Source organism: Phoxinus phoxinus, assembly GCF_949152265.1.
Source record: "Phoxinus phoxinus genome assembly, chromosome: 3".
Lineage (NCBI taxonomy): Eukaryota > Metazoa > Chordata > Actinopteri > Cypriniformes > Leuciscidae > Phoxinus > Phoxinus phoxinus.
This window is the reverse complement of record NC_136878.1, coordinates 37,196,616-37,219,340: the sequence shown is the minus strand read 5'-3', so window position 1 is coordinate 37,219,340 and position 22,725 is coordinate 37,196,616. Positions and strand designations below refer to the sequence as shown.

At 36.0% G+C, this 22,725-nt stretch overlaps 1 protein-coding gene across 5 annotated transcripts in view; it reads left to right on the top strand.

Moving 5' to 3' along the window:
• mast4 (microtubule associated serine/threonine kinase family member 4) overlaps positions 1-22,725 on the top strand; it is a 138,911-nt gene that overhangs the window by 29,955 nt on the left and 86,231 nt on the right. For all 5 annotated transcript variants that reach the window (XM_079608349.1, XM_079608348.1, XM_079608347.1 and 2 more), the window contains exons 2-3: positions 6,923-7,076; positions 12,458-12,585. In XM_079608349.1, coding sequence (XP_079464475.1) covers positions 6,923-7,076; positions 12,458-12,585 — 282 coding nt within the window. The remainder of the gene's footprint in view (positions 1-6,922; positions 7,077-12,457; positions 12,586-22,725) is intronic.

Below are 22,725 nucleotides of genomic sequence, written 5' to 3'. Positions count from 1 at the left end.
CATGTAGGCCTACTAGAAAGGCGACATATTTTCAAGATTCTCTTATAGTTAAGTTTGCGTCGTCGTTGTTGAGCCCAGAATAGTCGGCACGGACTTATCTTTGAGCAACAGTTTTCTGGCAAAGCCAGCATCATATTGAGATTTTTTTCTCAAAACAGTCATCCTTCAAATGTATAGAACAAACGCTTAAATTAACACTACCATGATTGGGACGTCCGCAAAAAATAAAGTGCTTCCATTTTTCTCTGACGTCTGGATCTTTCTGCAGCGTATTCAAAGATGTTGTTTGTCCACAGCCAGGAACAGCACATCTGCGTGGCATCGTACACAGACCCACTCGCTGTCCCGTCGACTGAACACTTGTAAGGCGCGGGGCGACAACGATACAAAATGAGCGTAGTTGTCTTGCGCTTAAAGCGTAGTTGTCTTGTGCTGGAGGCGGTCATATGCAAACGCTGGTACGTCACTTCGCACCGTGACGTCACTTCTTACCATGAATCCAGAACGAGCTGTATTTAGAGCTTGATTAAATAAATTATTCATTTATAATGGGGAGGACGTCTTAAGCTATGAAACTTGCAGGACGTTTTAATGGTACAAAGACCTCTTATATACCAAAAGATCAAGGCAAATTTGGTTTCTCATGTCATGACCCCTTTAAGTGCCCCTACTATGTTTTTTTTCCCAGAATAATACCTTTATGGAAATACAATATAGCTGGTTGTGAATTTAATAGGTATGCAAAGTTTCAAAGCTAAAAGTGCGTGACAAATAGTGTTGTTGTCTTTTAAAAGAAATAATCAATTCTGAACTGCTGAAACAAGACGTCAGCCATTCCAGTCTCACTTCCTGTTGCACACCTACGTAGTAGTAGTTTATTTGAACATGTAAAAAAAATACATCAAATACAAATATATATATATATACAGACATACATATACAATTTTTTAATTAAAATGACAGCTAAATAAGGTCATGTAGCTACTTCTCAGCACAATCTTCCAAAATTATTGTAAGTAATTCAAATGAGAAATTCCCATGTTCAAAAAGGAGTAGGAAGAAGCTCATAACAAACTTTTCAGGTCCTACCCCTTTCTCTATTTTTATCCTTTAGTTAAATACAAAACAATTTGATGCTTCTTTTATACATACATCTTAACATGCACCATATATCTACCTACCTACTGTTCACATAAACCCATGCATTCACATAGATACAGATGCATACATGCAAGCATACACACACATTCACATTCACGTAACAATGCCTGTGAACGACGTCTTTTTTGACATGCCTCATACACTGTAGTTGTAGCTGAGGCCTGGAAGAGTTTGATTTGTGTTGACATGTCGAGAAGATGCAGTTTTCAGTGCTGCGAATCCACTTTGCCTGTATTTCAAAAGGATGAGGACTCGGACATATGAGCGATTGTGTCGGTTTTTACATATCAATTCGAGCCTGTGTATTAAGTGCTGAGGAAGCCTCTGGAACTGAAATTCAGATGTTATTAGGCTTTCGTTTCTGACATGGGCTGTAAGCAGTAGACCAATCACAACAGAGTGAGCCATTTGACCAATCAGAGAAGATTTGGCTCGTGGAAAGGAGGGGTTTAGAGACTGAATCTTCCAACAAATCGTTTTCTGACTGAGAAATGGTGATGTACAATTTTTAGGAAATTCAAGTTTTATTTGACCTTGGATGCATGTAAACCTATTGTAGGAGACCTAAACAAAAGAAATTAGGACACTTTAAAATAGCATAATTGGGGCACTTTAAAAATATCATGTGATATAACCGTAAAAGTCAAAAGGAAACATTTTCCTGACACATTGTGTACATGTGTGAATGTGAAATTTATCTTTACGAATTAATGTATAAATGCCAATAAAGCAACAAAACAGATTTGTTAAAATATACTGTAGATTTTTAAATAATAAAGTAATAATTTATTAAAATAATAAAGATTATGCCAAACTACATAAGCCCCCCCCAAAAAAAATCTAAAATAATTTATGGATTAAAAACTTGCAAACCATTGAGGTATAAACCAGTCAGTTTATGCATAAAGTACATTTATTAAAAAAATTAAATGGATGAATGTATCTGAATGAAAAAAACAAAACAGAACAGAGCATCGTCAATGAACTGACATAAACAATATATTGAAGATATTCTGTCCTTCTGTAGTTGATAGAAAATGATTTTAAAAAAAAATCCCTTTAGGGAAAATATTGTATTGGTTTGAACACGCTCAAGCCTTTTGCTTTCTATGCATGATTTGATCTCATCTCATCATTTGACTGAGGAGCACAGAATTTGTGTGTGTTATGTGAAAGGGCTGTTGGTGTATTGTGTCAGTTGGGCAAACAAGTCTATAACCTTAGGGCAAGCATATTCTGCATGTAAAGCTTTTGCTCCTCATTGAAACAATTGTAAGTGTTTCCTAAATGGTTCCTATATGCATATATGGCCACATTTATATGCATTTTTACTTGTTGAAACGGCAGCCTTTATTTATTAGTCCTCTGGGTTGATAATCTGAATGTCTTTTGGACGGGTGATCCATGAACTAGAGATATGCTTTGCTCTGCTATCAGCATGGGGCATAAAGCCAGATTGCTCCAGGTGGTTGATTTAATGAATCATACAAAGTAGCTTCTGCTTTTTGATGCCTCATAGGTCTTCATCAGAATTCAGAATAGTTTCGCCTTTCATAAACGTGACAGTTAAGTTTTTGCAGGTTGTGATGGCAATATCAGCTGCAAGCTTTGTGGAAACTTGGCTGTAATGCACATTTCCTCCTGCTGCAGCTCACCTTGACTCGTCTTCCTGGGGACTTTGGCAAATGTATTTGGGTCAGAATGTTTAGTTGTGACTTGATTTAGTTGTGAGTTGATTTAGTTGTGAGTTGAGTTGAGTAATTACAACATCTTGCTGCTCAATATTTGATTCATTCAGTTTCATTGCAATTAATAGCTCTTTCAGATAGATCTTTTAAAAATAATCCTCTTATGAGGTTTTTTTACATTTATTATTACATTTTTAACATACTCCCTAAAGCATGCAGTGGATTTGGTAGGGGGCAGTGATGCGCGGGTCAATGTATAAACAACCCGCACCCGACCGACGTTTTCACCTAACCCGCCCGCAATTCGGACCGCAAAAAAAAAAAAAAAAAAAATATATTGTTCCTGACCCGCATTTTTAAAAAGTAGTAAATGGTCATCATAGCGTCATTGGGCCATAGACGTAGGAACTAGAGGTGCGGGGGTGTGTGGCCGCAGGCACCCGCTCATTTTGGATCAACTGCATTACTGGTAGGGGGTTATTGAGAATGAATGAGTTAGTCACGTGAGAGGAGGCAATGCCTCAATCGCGCTGTGATTGGATATGATTGGCTCGTGCTCTAAATCCCGCCTCTTGTTTTCGTGCACGTTCACGAAACGGATGAAAAAATTATGCTGTGGTGCAGGTATGACATCAGTTTGTAGGCCAACTGGCAGTTAGCATCACACTGGTTCCCAATTGGATTTTTCCATATAGGCTTTTGGATTATCGCAAAAAACAAACAAAAAAAACTTGTCTGCGATCATCAAAATGTTATGATACTTACACGTCTTGTCCATCAAGATAATTTTCACAGATAAACACAACTTTTATGAATGCTGAAGCCTAAATGCAGTAGCCTGAAGTAAAAAAGCTATAGGCTATAAATGAACTACACCACGGTTCCACAACTTCAACGTCACCATCACTAAGCTTCCGACAACTTAAGTTTTTATCTGAAAAAAACTAAACAAAAAACATTTTCCCTGAAAGTTTGAACTAGACTACTTTATAAGTGCACAATTATAAGCATAATGAGATTGTAAAAGCGGACTGAGTTTACCTGTTCGACGTGATGGTGTTTAATCTCCCTGACAGCCTCTGTTGTCCCATTTAGCTACTTGTTAGCAACGAGTGGGCTAAAAAATAATGAGTGGGGTAAAACTGATGTATTTTATGTCATAGAAAAAAACATGAAAGTGTCTTGAGCTTGTTCACCACAGACCTTATTTCAGCCAAAAATCAAAAATCCATTCAAAATCCAACTCATTTCCGTGTTTTGGCCAACAAATTTACGTAATTCCTGCACCACTCGATTACAAAGTTAGTAAACACTCACCCGCTTGGATATCACCGCTTTGTCACGTCAAAATCAAACTTGAACTGGCCTGAAAATATGACTCATTTCAGAACACCAATTCATGCTACTTGTATTAAATATATTTAACTTGTTTTAGTTAGTTAAAAAAAAAAAAACTTTTATTCAGCAGACATTATATAACTGATAAAATGTATAAGTAATGTTATAATGCTACAACATATTTCTATTTTAAATAAAAGCTCAGATTAAACATTCTATTAATCAAAGAATCGCCAAGAATGATCAGTTTCCACACAAATATTTAGTCAAACTGTTTTCAACATTGATAATAATAAAAATAACCATTATCAATAATTGAGCACCAATTGATAATAACCAAGCATCTAATCAGCTTATTTCAATTTAAAGTTCTGAAGGATCATGTGACAATTTGCTATCACAAGAAATATATTAAACATGATAATAAGTGCAATTACTGTAAACATTTATTACCAGTAGGCCTATTACCAGCACTTTGTATGTAAATGTGATATGCCACATGAACTTTACTGGGCCCAGCCCCAGGTGGAGGTGACCATGTCTTTCCCTATGGTCATATTCTCCCCTAAAGATGTGGGTCTTCTCACATGGTTTTGGTTTTCATCAGTGTAGATCATTGCAGTTCTTTTCAGCAACTCCACAGAATAGTGTACAGTATCGTGAATCATTTTCCTCAAAGCAGAGGGAGTTCCCTTCCAGTTAGAGAACACACTAGGCCTCCATTTGTTTATATTCACAGGGAGGAACCTCTTCCTCTACTTTTACATTGTTCCACAGCTTGGTGCTACTCGGCTCCTCATGAGACTTTTCAACTCTGTTTGACAATGGAAAGAAAGGACGCTTATGTCATACGGCGTGGTGTAGTAGTGTTTGTGATGGCAACAATGGCAGTCTTTCTTCAAGGCCAGATACATTTTTTTAACTCTGCATTTCCCTTAAAGTATAAGTGGATCTTTATACTGTAATAGCCTTCAAATTCACATACATATTATATAACCTGTGCTGTTTATGAATGGGAAATTTGATTGCTATTAAAAAAATATATATTTCAAGGTGCAACATTTATGTCGCTTTTCCACTACACAGTACCTGCTCGCCTCGACTCGACTCTGTTTGGTTTTCCACTTTGTAAAAGTTGTACTGGTACCTGCTTCCAGATACTTGTTTTCGTATCACCTTCAGCGAGCTGAGGCGATACTAAAATGTGACGTGAAACACGGCAGACTGCTGATTGGTCAGAGAATCGTCACTATTCACTGCGTCGTCACTGCACGCGCCAGACGGAGTACTGGAGACATTTTTAAATAGTTATGCCAAAGATTGCGTGATATACCCATTACTAATATTATGTAAACCAGCATACACTCGATTTCCTCCATTGTCCTGTGTGTGTGGGTAGCGGGTGTGTGTCGCGTCGCTATGACGACCAGGTACTATTGTGGAGGTACTATCTGCAATGCTCCTCATTGCAAGTTTGAAGATAGTTAGTGCATATTGCATTGCTAAATGCACATTATCAGCAGTGCTTAATTTGAGCCAGAGTAAAACTGATGGTGTTTCGGATCAATAGAGATCCCTGGAAGATGGAACTGCAGCCCTGAACAATTCTGCTAATACTAATCAGGATAGCAGGATATACCAACAACGGGAGTTGAAATCAGAATCTCCATGTAATGGAAAAGGCAACGATGTAGTCGCTGGGGGAGAATATCAACTGATATTTGGTTGATATGGTATGATATTTGGTCTCAACGTAGCTGTAGCCTATGTAACAGAATAATACACTAGGGTGTAGTTAGGGCCGTGCAGAAACTTGTGTATGATGCTCTTAGTTGTGTCATCACCGTTTAGTGCTGTCATTGAATGTTCCGGGAAAACGGAAGGTGTAGTGTCAGTGTCTGTCACACTTGGTGTTTTTCATCCAGCACTTATTCATTTACACATTAAGCAGTGGTTATAAGCAACCCATACTCAGGCAGATGCAGAGGTGAGAAGCAGCATTTACTGTGAACAGATTCAGATCACAAACTGCTTGTGTGTAAATGAACAGTCAGTGTTGCATATATTTAATTAAATTAACTAAATTAAATCACAGACTTTGCTTGATAATAGCACTACACCATATCGCCATTCAAAATAATCCGTTTTATTGTGATGTAATAGTGCTACCCTCCCTGCTTTGGTAATAAACAGTTTGTTGTCTTGGATTTCTCCAATAATGGTTTCCACTAATGTGTTTATCATTTGAGGTGGAAAGAGCCCTTGTGTTTGCTTGTCTAGAATGATTCTATCTGTATGAGAAAAAGCCTTGTTTTGTTCATTGAGTGCTGGAGGGGGTGAAAGGGTAGCCTCAAATGAGCTGAAAGTGGAGGAAATGGTTGGTTATAGCATTTAGAAAATTAAAATGACAATTATGATAATAACACACAGTGGGATTTACCAGTATCAAATGCAGCATTGGTGACTGATTCATGCTGAGAATGAAAATAATTTCATGTGGACAATATTTCAAAGGTATTTAACTTCAGATTGAAAAATAGAGTGATGTCAGCCAAAAAAAGGAAAGGTGGTTTAGAGATGGAGTATGTTACATTATAATGAATTGAGTAAAGTATTGTCAGTAATGGATATGAAGGACTAAGTATGTTGTGTATTTTTGCAGTGCTATTCCTGATGTGATCTTCCCTGTAATGTTTCCCAGATTGAACTCCATGTTGATCTCATCTCTCTTCCAGCCGGATAACATCCTCTACCCCCCCTCCATGCCTTTCCGCAAGTCCAGCAACCCAGACGTATCTCACGGCTCCAGTTTAGCGCTGAAATTTAAGCGACAACTCAGCGAAGATGGCAAACAGCTCCGGAGAGGAAGCCTAGGGGGCGCTCTTACAGGTAAAACTTTGACCTTTGTGTTAGGGCTGCTCGATTTTAATAAAAAGCATAATCACGATTATTTAACACTATTATAGGTGGGTGATATGATCAAAGTCCATGATATTAGTCATTTTAACTATCAGTGAAGTTTCACAATTATCAATACTTCAGCAAAAACTAATACTAGGTTAATGCATGAAAGTAAAAGTGCTTAAAACAGTTACAGGAGACAAGTAAACCGTCAGCAATGCAATAAGAACAAAGAAACTAAATTACAATCAAAACCAATGAACAAAACCAACAAAAAATACAACAGAACAAAAATACTAATTAAATAAACAGTGCTTTAGGTTTTTCATGAATATGTAATAACAGTGGTATTCAGATCAGTAATAACCTACAACAGAAATTGAATAAAGTTATCAAATGTAAACAACACTGCTGTATACATTATAGACTAATCCTTATTAAAACTACAGTTTATTCATTCAGGAGCAGTGAGTGATTTTATCTTTGTCTTTATTAGGCTGCTTTCATTTTAAGAGCTAACGCACAGACCCAATATACTGTTACACACGCACTCTTTCTCAGTGTTTACATTCACTCTAAAACATAACGACTGTGTTATGAGGACACTTACCAAAACGCCATTTCAACATATTTGTGTGTAGACTCTCACACACAACACTCAATAATTTGGATGTCAAGTTTGGGCTTATAGGGAGGAATGAAAGTGCACTGTTGTGAAGGAAACAAAGGTACGTGGGACTGAATGCGGCAGCGATACAATAACCGTTTCACGTAGATTATCTTGTTTTCATATTCGTTGGAAGCCGAAATCGAAAATCAATTACGATTTATAGCACATTCTTACTTTGTGCACAGTCAGATGTAAATGGGGTCATTATTGTGAAACATCATATTTTTCTTGATCCTTTTTTCCTTGACATAAAAACCACATACTGTAAATAACAAGTTACTCGTTTTAATTGAAAAAAAAAGAAAGCCATTCACAACAGAAAATATTTTCTGGGTAACAAGTCAAACCGAATCATATTTGCTTTGGTGAGAGAAAAAAACAAAACAAAAAACTAGTATGGATGTATGTCACATTTGATTAATTTCTAAAATACTGTTCAATACCAGTAAATAAACAAAACTTTTACTAAATTATTTTATTTCCCTTCACTCCACAACAAATCCTTTACATAACAGCTTGTATCAATAAACAAAATACAATATCAGAGGAGAAACCTAACCAAACTCAGGACTTAAATACTAAGAAAATAACAATGAATTAAAGGTTGGGTAGGTAAGAATTGTCTAAAGAACTTTTTTTCAAATTGGCTTAAACTGTCTTTATATACCAATACATAATTAAAATGTAAGTAGGCTACTTTGAAAAAGAGAGTATAACAATTGCGTGACTATAGTGTATTTGATCTTCAAAAAACACAGGTCATTAATTCCTACCGGGAAGAAACAAGTGATTGGCTTGCTCGACTGTCACTCTCCGTCGCCATGATTACCGCCGCTATTACTGGCTCTGCCCACGTGCTCGCAGTCGCGCACCCGTTTTTAGGTGGGAGTGAATGGAATTAATGAGCTGTGTTTATTGAAGATTAAATACACTAGAGTCACTCAGTTTTTTATACTCTCTATTTCAGAGTACTTGCATTTTAATTATGTATTGGTATATAAAGACAGTTTAAACAAATTTGAATAAAAGTTTTTTTAGACAATTCTCACCTACCCTACCTTTAAATAAGACATGGTAATTATAAGTAACCATAGAATCAAACAGGGAATTAATCAGAAACCACAACTAATCAAAGCAGGGAAACAAGAACTAAGGGAAACAAAATCAATATCAAAATAAGAGCCCATAACCGTGACACCTGCAAATATTTAAAAACATTTATTTGGTAAAGCATATAATATACAATAAAAAATATAAAAAAGGACATATAAAATATAATTCATATAATTTATATAATATAATAAATATATAATTATATTTATTATATTATAATATAATAAATTATAAATGTATAATATGGCCTCTTTTAAACATTAAATGTTAGTCACAGACAATCCAAGCGAGACCATTTATAGAACTGATCACAATCAGTCAATCTCGTTTAAAGCCATTGTGAAAAGTAAAGTAAGTCAGAACTTTATAATGCAGAAAGTTGCAATTTCATATTCTGTTTTGAAATTGGCTCCTAAGAGCTTCATTAGATGAGACATTTATGACCATCATATTTGACTACATTGTTTCATGTGATGTTTGTTCCTCGTGGTCTGATGTGTTGAATCAGGTATATAGGGCACACTGCTGAAATGTGCTGAGGGCGTCTAGCTGGCATTTCCTCAGTCATGTGGACGATGACTATATGGAAGCGGTTTCGCAGTGAACAGGAATCACAGTTTTCCTTCTACGTATCCTGTTTTTTTGACCAGGTTCTGTGACCATATAGAGCCCACAAACACATAAATACAGGTTAGCAATAGGTTGTCTGGGATACAATGCTATTGCTAAACAAAGTCTGTTTCTAAGAAAAGAAAATATAAAGGTCTTATTATTTAAAAAAAATAATCCCCTCTCATCTGTCCTAAACTGAAAAATGTAAATCTTTTCTGTTTGTTTCAATCTGATTTAGTTCAGTATTCTAGTATTTGAAGGCAATTTGCCAATTTTTGCTAGTTGCCAGGGAGAAGATTGTTCTGTATTAAGCTTGAGCGGACAAACAGCTGCTGATTCATATGTAAAGGACTTCAGAAAGCAAGAAGCACTTAAACTTGAAGAACACTCGACACACAAAACATGAAGTGAAGAGCAGGACAGATATGCATGGACAAGCACATAATACAAATGATCGGATAAGTCCATTTTAATCACAATGAGATGTTCCATTTATTAGATTTGATTGCATTTTATATTTGTAGTAATCAGCTTTTATATTGTCCCAAATCAAATTAATTGAAATGAACTCTGCGATGGTGCCTTTGTCATGGCCAAAACTCCTGCCATTATTTATTTACCTTGATTTTTTGCCATTTATTTGACCAAAAGGGACACAAGCTCCTTGCTGATGCATTATGTAAGCAGTTATTTGGAAATAACACATCAAATATTTGCTTCTCTGAGTCTACAAAACCATTTAAAATGTCAAGCCACAGTTTTACGCAGCACCTAATGCACCATGAAAACAATTCCTGAAATTTAGGACCACAAAAGCGTAAATGTATTATATTAAACCGTATACAATTTGGGTCTAACAGATTTCATTTCGTCTGACATGACTCCTCAACCAATAAATTGCATTTGTATGGCAGCTCAGTGTTATGAAAGTATATTAGATTATCAATCTAAACTATCAATAGATCAACGGGGGGCTGGAAAAGGATTCGTTTAGGTGAAGAGGCCGTCCACAGTGCTGTAATGTACTGTGACAGTGTGAAAGGCATGAATATAAGATAAATAATGGTGTAAAAGAGCTTCTCTCAAAACTAACTTTTCTGAGCCATTTTTGCAATGACATTTTTGATCAGCTGGTGACAGATTTTCATCATATTCACTAAAACATGATCCACTTACATTTGACGATTAAAAAAAAAAAAAACAGTACAGTAGGCCTATATCTATTGTTTTATTAATTAAAACCAAACAGACTTTATTTTCTTAAAATGCTTTGCTTAAAGTGCGCTCGTGCTATATTTCTGTAAAATAAATGGCCCTTGGTTTGATATCTTGCTATCTAATGCAATGAAAATCATAAATTAAAGGGATAGTTCAGCCAAAAATGACGATTCTCTCATGTAGTTCCAAGGCTGTATAATGTCCTTTCTTCTGCGGAACACAAAATAATATATTTTTAGAAGTCCTGTTGTATTTTTAGATTGTCCATACATTCTAAATCAGTGGGATTTAAAAACACACCGGACCCCATTGACATTCATTTACAAAAAACACACAGAAGAAATAAAGAAAATTTGGGGTGAACCACCACTTTGACTGTGGGTTAAAAGGCCGTTCACACAGATCACTGTGAGGACCAATTTCCCCCCTTTTTTCAAATGTTTGTGTATAATGTCAAAAGTCCCACAAGGCGCAAGCGCAACAGTTAAACATGTCCGTCTGGTGCATTGCTTGCATAAAAAACAAAAACAAAACAAAAAACTATGGAAAAGCTGCACAGTAGAATGCAAGACACTGTCCCTAAGTGTCCAAATGTTTTTGGGCTTGCTACACAGAAACAAATATTTGTGCATTTACACAAATCGTATGGGTAGCTCACTGGACATTTTGATCTTTGCCCCACACCAGGCACATGCCCATAGATGCTGTAATGTGGGTCATGTTGATCGGCATATGTTTGTTATGGCATGTCCGTTATGATGAGTCACTGAGTCATAGCCTGTGAAATAGTAAGACACTCCCAGAATCCTCTATAATCTTGTCTGAACATAATTAGATTATTATTTAACACGTTACCTTCAAGAACATGTTTTGTCCAGTATGCTACCACTAAATAAATACTAATGTTCCCTGGAATCCTGCTGTACTTTTTACTTATAGATGTAATGTTGTATATGCAAGTATGTATTTATATACTGTATCACTGTATATACTGTGTGTGTGTGTATATGTATGTATTTACAGGGGTTGGACAATGAAACTGAAACAATGGCCAATATACTGTAGTTTTGGAGGTTTTACACCTATATATGCACAATATATAGGCTATGTGGACAATCTTCACTGATTGCACATTCCATCATAAAGAGCAGTCTTTACACCCAGACTGTTGCGTGTCCATAGTGAAGCACGGGGTGGATCAGTGATGGTTTGGGCTGCAATATTGTGACATTCTCTACTGTGCTTGATGGACGTGTCACTGCCAAGGACTACCGAACCCTTCTGGAGGACCATGTGCACCTAATGGTTCAAACATTTTACCCTGAAAGGGGTGCCGTGTATCAGCATGATAATGCACCAATACACACAGCAAGACTTGTGACAGAATGTTTTTATGAACATGAAAGTGAAGTTGAACATCTCCCATGGACTGCACAGTCACCAGATTTAAATATTTATGAGCCACTTCAGGGTATTTTGAAGGAGCAAGTCAGAAAACGTTTTCCTTTACCAGCATCACATAGTGACATGGCCACTGTTCTGGAAGAGGAATGGCTTTAAAATCCCCCTGGCCACTGCAGGACTTGTATCTGTCATTCCAAAGACGAACTGATGCTGTATTGGCCACAAAAGGAGGTCCTACACCATACTAAAACTTTATGGTCTAAAACCAGGTGTTTCAGTTTTTAATTGTCCAACCCCTGCTGTATAGGTGTATGTTTGTTTTACTCACCCAAATCGTTTTTTTTTTTTTCAGGGAAGTACCTGCTGCCATATGCTTCAACCCAGCAGGCATGGTCAGCCACAGGCTCAGAGACCACCAATTTGGTGCGCATGCGCTCCCAGACCCTAGGCAAATCTGCGCCCTCTCTCACTGCCAGCCTGGTCAGTAAACCACAAACAAATAGTTTAACCTGATATCATGTAATGGATTCCCTGCTCAAACACTAGGGTGCGCCACTGTATCATTGGCACAAAATAATAACATTGATTTGGTCTGATCTGATGGAGTCGATTGTGATTAAGAGAGCCTTCTCATTTCTGTACAGTAGACTTGCAGGATGTTTGCATTTTAGCATATTGCATTTAAAAAAAGAACCAGGCATTTAGTTTGAAATTTGAATAAAATCGGTCTTATGAACCGATGAGGATGATTAACCTGTTCAGACTTATTGAAAGAAGAATAAGAAAAATAGAGCCAGGAATTTATTAGAAAAATGTATAACACCTAATAAGTTAAAACATTTCATTTTACTGATTTTGTATGAGGTGGGTTGAATCCAACCACTTTGTGGTACCAAACATAGTTCCAGTTTTTATGAATGGACATCACACCTCTGTTGCCATGAAAAATCATCTTTTGTTGTCTATGGTCTGTATTAAGGAAGTATCAAATATGAAGAATCGAAGGGAAATTTCACACAAAAATAAAATAGTACAACACTTATTCCTCAAAATATCCAGGCTTCTCTATTCCATACAATGAAAGTGTTGACCAGAGGCTGTCAAACCAGTTCCATACAAATACTATGTATACGCAATTTGTAAATGTTGTTCTTTGCATGAGTTGTAAAAAGAAATTCAGGATCGCAGCAAGTTGCAGAAGTAGTCTTCCTGCTGGGTCAGTAAAATTGTTGGTAACACTTTAGAATACTGTTCGGTCATTAATGAATAACTACACAGGAACAAATTAGAAACGTTATATTGACATTCTAAATACTATTAACTCAGAAATAATATCGCTCAGTTGAATAAGGTAGTTCACTATTAGCTAATCAATAACTACTTTTTTTTTTTTACTAAAGGGTTACCAAATTGTAAAGTTTACATATCTTTTGTCCGCTTGTATTATTTAAATGGAAAGTTTACCCAAAAATGTAAGTCCTTTCATCATTTACTCACCCTCATGTCATTCAAATCCGTAACTTCTGGTTTGGAAAACAAATTAAGATATTTTGTCCATCCATTGAAAATCCATGAATCCAAAAAGACTTGCTTGACACATGAGAACAAATACGGTTTGTTTGTATCTGTTAAGGATTCACATTGAGCTTCTGTTTATTTGTTCATCATTATATAGAGTGGTTGTGTCTCTTCAGAACACTTGATTATACATTGATTACATCTGCAATTAAGTGAAAATTGTGGACAAAATGAAAGAATATTAAAATGCCTTTGTGTTCTGAAGATGGTCAAAAGTTGTATTGGAATGAGATGAATAGAATGACTTGAGGGTGAGGATATTTTTTTGCGGGAACCAAACCTTTAAAAGTCATCTACAGTCTACTTCATTTATTTTTTATTTTTTGAGTGTATAATGTCAAGTAAATAATTATTTCATAACAATATTTTTTGTTGACCCAGTAGTAAAAAAATACTTTAGTTTGTCTACAAGACCTTGCGTTCTTTAAGAGCAAGTTGATAAAAAAATGATAGTATAGTCAAGAATAGTTTTTTTTTTTTTTACTTTTGTCTGTGCTGAGCTGGATGCTGTGAAGATATCCTGAGAACCCGCCATGTCTTATTTGCTTCTCCTGAGCCGTGGCAAACAGAGGACCAGTTTCCATGTTGGGCACCTGATTGAAATTAATGACCAGAGAGAGCAGGGTCAATGCTGCAACAAACAGAATGTCATTTACTTAGCGGCTGTATCCGATCTGCTTTCATTGGAGCCTTCTGGGTCTCTCTCGCTCTCCCTCCCCTGCTGAAATAAACAGCCTTTGACCAGCTTAGATAACCAGTTAGAACCATTTTGCTTGTTCCCTCTACTGGCTATGCTGCTTAGTGTTTGGAAAACAAGCACCAACTTTTATACAGAAACAGTCTGTACATAAATAAGTAGGCCTAAATATAAGCAGAACAAATGCTACTAATGACATTTGTTCCTATTACGTGTTCTTGTATGTCTTCAATGAATGACTCTTTATTTGTCCTTCTATTTGGACAGAACACAATGTACTGCTCCCATTTACATGTATAGCACAGCACAAAATAAAGTTGTGAGCTTTGCAGCCTGAATTTAATATGATTCTTGAATGTGATTAATTTAATTAGTCAAAAAGGCTCTGAATCCGTCTAATGGATCACAAAGTCACTAAAATTACTTTATTCACTGAACTGCAGCAATTATTTTTATAATATCTTGAAGTAATCCGAGAACCGTTATTGTGTGATATGTGTACTTAAGTGTTGAGAGACTGAAGTGTGATTACTGACTGGTTGTTCAGGGGTATTTCTGCAGCTATTCACTGTTTTGTGCTCCTGGGATTAGGGGTTGAACGACTTCATGTGATTACAAATTCGAGTTAACGTTGACTAGTCGCTGATGACGTCATTAATGAACAAATAAGCCTGAACCTCGAGGTGAGACACGAACGCTGGTTGCCTTGTGCATAGCTATGGCATATAACACAGCGTTGCCCATGGTGCTATTGACCCTACACAACAGCTTTATTTTTTTTTATCAGCTCTTTTGTCTTTGGTTCATTATATTCCTCAGATTTCTGCTCGTTCTAAATCAGATACCGATGCACAGGAAAGATTACATTTCTATGAATGCATTAGTGAGAGATTGATTACTTGTGAATTATTTCTATTCTATATGATTCTATCTGGCAGCATCTCTCTACTAATAGTGAAGTTGTGGGATTTAGTTACCAAGAAATATGCTAGAATTTCAGTTTCTAAGCTATTTTATGGATAAATCATAGAACAATGTTGACAATACATTTCTGGGCTACTGAATGTTTTTGTTTTTTTTGCACGCGATGTGCAATATATGTGCGAGCCTAAGTCTTTATGTGTTCATTACAATGCAGCAGCACATTAGTTCAGAATGGCAATGAACTTGCGTGTACAATAAGCTATTTAAAATGTGCATTCACCCGTTCAAATTTGAGCATCCAGATGGTATAATCAAACATATCTTGTGGAGCGCTCTCAGAGTAGCCAATGTATTTATTTGTCATTTTAACTTTTGCAAACGTAAAAGTGGTTTTCAAAGAATTCTTATCCTGTTGCACCCTCTATAGGCCATGATCAGCGACTCGAATGACTTAAAGCGCCATGGCAAAACATTAAAGTTGATCAGTCGACTAGTCTGTGCAACCCGAGATTGATTTTTATTAAACTATCTTTTCACCATGCGGTCATAATTTATGCTACCTTTTTAAGTGCTTTATTTTTTTTTTTGCATAGATTTGATTGTTTTACCCCTTTCCAAATTCATGCAAAAAATTCATCATAAAGTAATGAATTGACTGTTCGCAAAGACCCGCCCCCCTTAGTTACTGTCGCTATGTCCGACAAGCTACGCCGCTCTCACGCCACACCATGTTCTCACGCAGTGAAAAATACATGGAGGAGCAGAGAGGAGACAACACACTGACAGACAGGACAGACCAGGTTACTTTTCGGTTACTTTTGATATTAAACCTATTAAACAAAGTCTCACCTTTCAAATTAAATAAAAAAAATTTTGTCAAGAAATTTAAACAATAAATACCGTTTTGTGGCTCTTTAATGTGTCTGACAGATCGCTGTAGAGCATCAGTTAAAGCTGCACGTGAACCGATCATCTCTTCCTTGTTCATTTATAGCATCAAATAAACGTGAATGAACATAAGAAGGAATGTTGTTTTAACCGAGGAAAGGCATCAGTACACTCCGTTTTTCAAGTTCAAATCCTCCCATGTTAATCTACTAACTCTCCTGACTGCTTTGTTGGAATGGCGGATGGCGAAGTATGATTGGTCAGATCACCTGTCAATCAAGCTCCCTGCGAAGGGTCAATTGCATAACCACTTTAAATATTCATTGTGTGAAAAATAATATTTACACAAAGTACTTTCCTGCAGTTGTGGTGTCATTTCCATCACAGCCAACAATTGTCCATATAACATGTAAAAAAATTATACTAATTGTGCATTTCCAATAACATGGCAGAATTTTCCTGTGATTTGTGCATATACATTGTTGCTTTTTCAAAACTACTGAAAGAATAGTTAATGGAATTGTCTCTCTCTCAGTCTTTGGTATAATCTCAGCTGTTTTGGCTTTATCAGGCCGTTTACATGACCCTGCTTCTAAATCAGCCTCCCTGAAAATCAATGGTGGCTGGGCCTTCCCGCTTTGCGTCGACTCCCATTGAATTGCTAATGGCCTTTTCCCCTGCGCCATTCCCGCGCTATCTTTTTGGATGTTCCCCCTCCCGCAAAATACAAAGAGAAGGAGTATGCCTTAGGAATGTTAACGCTGTTTAGTGAAAATGAGTGCCTGTGGAGTAGGCCGTCGATTCATATGTGACCTTGGAAAGATATTCCTCACACACAGAGGAAGCTTATCTGTTTTCCTTTTGTAAACCTCATGTGGAGGGTATATGGGTTTTTGCTTTGGTCTGTTTGGATATTCAGGAACTTTGTAAACTGTATGTGTTGTTGGAAACAGTTGTAGTAAGATAATGTTTTTTTCTGCAATGATCACGGTGGATATCTCTATTAGATCAAGGGGATTTTGTGTTTACTGTGCCTTCTACTTTTTATCAAGTCTTCTTCACAGGAACTCTGAGAAGAAACATGCAATAAAGAAAACAAGAAAAACATGGAACAAGAGCAGACATATATTTGTCTAGGGGCATTGTGGTGGTATGTATATTATCTCTACAGGAAACACTTAACCAGACAATCCTCCAGAAGAACTGTCAATCAAATAGATTCTGCTGTCATGATTGTAATGTTAATTATTAAAGGAAGCAACCGTAAGTCCCATTATGCTTGGTGAAAAATCTTTGATAGCAATCCATGGTTTTTCCTGCATTTAAAATATTTTGCCGGACACCAAAATGAATCCTTGTCCCACCAAAGATATATATGTGATAACTGAAGTATGGTTACTGCAGCACTGGTAAACACTGAGTGTTCCTGTGAGTGTATGTGTGAGCAGTCAAAGGTTTCTGTTTACAATGCGTTTTTGCAGCATTGAGCTTTGTAGCCAATCACAGACATATCTGTTGAGCGTGTGAACACAATGTCCAATCAGATGTGCTTACACTCTAAAAAATGCTGTTTTTTTGGGGTCAAATATGGACAAACCCAAATGTTAGGTTAAAAATGTAATTTAAAAATGTAACCCAACGGCTGGGTTTGTCCATATTTGACCCAAAATTGGGTTGAAACAACCCAGCATTTTTTAGAGTGTAAATTAGTCAGAATCCTCAGTTTTTTTTCAGTGAGGGTTCCGCATACTTGCGATTCCTTTCATTATAACCAAGTATAAACACAACGTCAATAAAATATTTATTGCACGGCTTCATTGATTATATTGGTGTTATTATACGTTTTTGCAAGAGTGCAGCTTTGTGTACAGCTTTGTGAGATTATAATGGCAGCAATCTTTATTTGCTTTCTGTATATAATATTTGTCACGCTGCATTGCAAAGTTTCTTGTTTGACAGCTGTATTTAAATGCACAATTGAATCTGACTGACAGTGATAACCATAGCAATGGATGGAAGAAATATTCTGATCTGTGTATTAGGTCTTAGATAATATGCAAAGTAATAGACCTATCACATGTTCTATGTAATATGTATGGTGTTTTTTTGTCCATTTTATTGATAAGTTTTCAAATCAGTCCCTCAGTGACTTTTTACATAGAAATACTGTATACAGATTTTTTTATTTATAAAATAGTTCTAAGCACTTTGTTTTATAATCTGAGGCTGTGTCTACATTAATCCGTATACATTTGAAAACAGCGTTTTCATTTAAAAACGCTCTCCGCCCACTAGTGTTTTCCGGCGTTTTCCAAAAGTTTCTCATCCACACTGAAACGTCAGCAAACGCTACATTCACCTTACTGCGCATGCATAATTTCTCACAAAAGTTCACTGAGATGACAGACAAAAAATAAATAATAAAGTTAACGCGCAGATCTTCTGGCAGGAGAATTTTATTTAGCAAAATATCTCACCATTCACTGATGCGTCCAAGTCGCAGTTAGTCAACATATGTGTTTGGTCTAAAACACAACTGCTCTAATGTTTTGCCGCAGGACAGCAAATGCGAGTAACTTTTCTGTCATCTTTGCAGGACTGCGATATGAAGAGTGTCCAAAATAACATTTATAGAATAGCACATAACAGGCACAATATAAACATTTATATCTATTGGTTCAATGGTTGGTATTGGTCATGAATAAACATGCGTCATCATTTTCAAATTCCTCCGTTTTCACAGTCCACACTACATTTTAGAACGTCTTTTGAATTAATTTGTTTAATTATATATATATATATATATATATATATTTTTTTACATAATAATGATAATCTAACATTAGATAATTAAGATCTTGAAGAACATTTGATTATAACAAGTGGGTTGGATCTGAACTCTGCAGGGAGGTAGATCTCCAGAAACTTGGATTTGGTAGAAGAAAGAAAAGACATGATGGATATACAGTGTTATAAATTTTATCAAAATCTCACATTTTTGTAATGGGTGTAAGTTCTGTAAGGCCTGCCCAATCGATTGAACGACAGTTTACGATAAGGTGATGGTTTACGGCGTGTTACGGTCTTATCATCGTGGCAAATTAATTTAATTATCACAACCTTGAATTTAGGTTGGATTGGCAATTTGTTATTGGTAATTTATATAATAGTTTAGAAATACATTTGATTTATTCTATTTAACTCGTTACTCTTATTATCCTCGTTCACTCGGGTATAAGTCATACAGGGGGCTAAAACTGTCCGTTCATATTATGTGGGCCCACGATCACAAACTCTCCAGTCTTATCGATAACCAGAGGTAATGGCTAAAGCAGTTTAACAATCCCGCCCACGCCCACTGTACTGTACTTTTTAACGTTTTTATTATGCTGAAAGTGGTCTGTAACTAGTGACCGTCAATTTGATTAATGCATTTTAGACTTCTAAAGCGAAAGTTAAGTTGTTCTTCACACACATCTCTCCTTCCACCCTAACTCTGAAATCTGAAATGTATTAGCTTATGTATAAACCAGTGTTCGAACGGCTAAGACCACTTTTCACATATGATCACCACCTTTTTTCTCTTTTTGCTCCATAAATCAAATCATCCTATCAGACCTTACACTGTCATATCTGAAGCTGATGAATTATGCAATTTATTAGAAAGATTTTGAATCGACTCGGATCTATTACCAGGTCCGCTCATGGCGATTGCAGTTTTTATTAGTATCCAGTCGTTGTCACACAGTGTAGAATACAAATTACGACTACAAAGGGATTATTTATTCATTATGACACTGCAGGAGTCACAGTGTTAAAGTTCCCCCCAGAGGACATTTTCATCAGTTCCCATAAGTCATGTCTGAGCTATAAAGAGATCAAAGTATAATCATCTATTCTTACAAAGATTTATTCTTAGATTATTAGATTTATTTATTGCCAAAATACCATAGTTACTATTTACACTTAACTACACTTACTAATACATAATTATTACATATACAAGTATTATACTGTTAAACTATACTAAATGAATATAGGATCTCCTTCAAAGTTCAAAGTGTTTTGCTACAAACTAGGCATGCACCGGTATTACAATTCTGGTTGAGATTTATAAGCGCGTTATTGTTTTCATGTTATGGCCAATATCCAATAAAGAGACGACAACAAAATTCTGTACTATTTTGTGAATTTAGTCATCACAACACTATAATGTACAGTGTGAAAAATGTGTATTTTATATATATATATATATCTATAGACGTCCTCAGAATTAATCATACCCCTGGTAAATATGATCAATAATGGCTGTAAAAAATAAATCTTTATCGTTTATCCTTTTGATCTTTCATAAAAAAAATTGGTAAAAATCTAACCTTTCATTTAAGTTAAATAATTATTTTGCCAAGAGAACAGCTCTGAGTTTTCTCCTATAAAGCCTGATGAGTTTGGAGAACAACTGACCAGAGATCAGAGACTATTCCTCCATACAGAATCTCTCCAGGTCCTTCAGATTCCCAGATCCATGTTGGTGCTTCTCTTCAGTTCACTCCACTGATCAGGTCAGGGAACTGGGAACATGGCAGAAGCTTCATTTTGTGCTCCGTAACACATTTTTGTGTTGATTTTGATGTTTGTTTTGGATCGTTGTCCTGATGGAAGATCCAACCACGGCCCATTATAAGATTGCTAGCAGAAGCCATCAGGTTTTGATTTTTTTTTATCTGTTGATATTTGATAGAATCCACGATGCCATGTATCTAAACAAGAAGTCCAGGACCTCCAGCAGAAAAATATGCCCACAACATCAAAGATCCAACGATATATTCAATTGTACACATGGGGTACTTTTTATCCTTGTGTGCACCAAACCCATCTAGCGTGTTTGCGGCCAAAAAGCTCTTTTTTTAGTTTCTTCTGACCACAGAACCTGTGCCGTCTGAAGTTCCAGTCATGTCTGACAACTGAATATGCTGGAGTTTGTTTTTGGATGAGCGAGGAGCATTTTTCTTGAAAACCTCCCAAACAACATGTGGTGATGTAGTTTTTTTTTTTTTTTTTTTTTTTTTTTTTTTTATGCTTTCTGACCACAAGACTCAACTAATCTCTGCAATTCTGCATCTGTGATCCTTGAAGAGTCTTTGGCCACTCAAACTTTCATCATCACCGTCCATTAAGGCAATATAGACACACGTCCTCTTCCTGGCAGATTCATCTTTAGTTGATTATAACTTCTTAATTATTGCCCTGATGGTCAAAATAGATATTTTCAATTCTTTAGCTATTTTCTTACAGCCACTTTCTATTTTGTGATGCTCAACAATCTTTTGCTGCACATCAGAACTATATTCTTTGGTTTCACTCATTGTGATGGATGATTAAGGGAATTTGGCCTTTGTGTTTCCTCATATTTAAACTCATGTGAAACCATGGCTGGACAATTTCATGTTCCAGTCAGTCACCCTGGTGTGCTAAAAAAGTTAAATATTAATGGGAATATACTTCAGAAATATTTTACTCGTAAACGTTTCTAGGGGTATTAATAATTGTGGCCAACGTGTTTTGGAGAAAAACATTTATTTCATAATGTGATTTCCCTTAACCTTTCAATTCTTTTACTTCAATGAAAGGTTAGAATTTTTGCCAATTTTTTTAATGAAAGATCAAAAGGATAAACGATGCAGATTAATTTTTTTACAGCCATTTTTGATCATATTTACCAGGGGTATGATTTAATTCTCAGCACGACTGTATATATATATACATATACATGTTTTAGTGATTTTAGTTTCCCTCACTCCACAAGAAATCCTTTAAATTCAACAGCATTCCGTACAGAATAGAAATGAAAAATCCTTTAAATTCAACAGCATTCCGTACAGAATAGAAATGAAAAATCCTTTAAATTCAACAGCATTCCGTACAGAATAGAAATGAAAAATATAAGTAAAAAACAAACATAAATTATAGTGGCATAATTATTAATTATAAGCTACATTTATTGTAAACGCTAAGCCGAAATGAATTTATTTAAAGCAAAACGAAATGCCCAGCATGTGGGAAATGCGCTTTACAAATTAACTTGGGCGTGCATAAACTTGTTTTGCATGCTTGACGTTAATTGCATTATATAAGTCACTTTGAAATATAATTGACAGCACGTTTCATATGGTTTAAAAAAATAAAAAATAAAATGGTATCTCTGCAACCAATATCAAACCTGTATGTGGTACATATCTGTAGAAATTACAGTTATTATGGTAAAAGGACTTGAAATGTCTACAGAAACAAAATGTCACCAAAAAAAATATGTCTATTAAATGTTTTGCCTTTGTTGAAGTTTTAAAGCTTTTGGCATTGTATTGCTTGACTTAAATCCAAGAGGAGCTGGTCTTAGTGGATGTTTGCTGAGATGCAGCCAGCACTTTACCATTTGTGTGAGTTAAAGCCTTTGCTACCCCATTAATTGTTTATCTGTTTGCAATAGTATTACTGCAAAGTCCTCAAAAAGGCGGCAGACCCTGACTTCATGT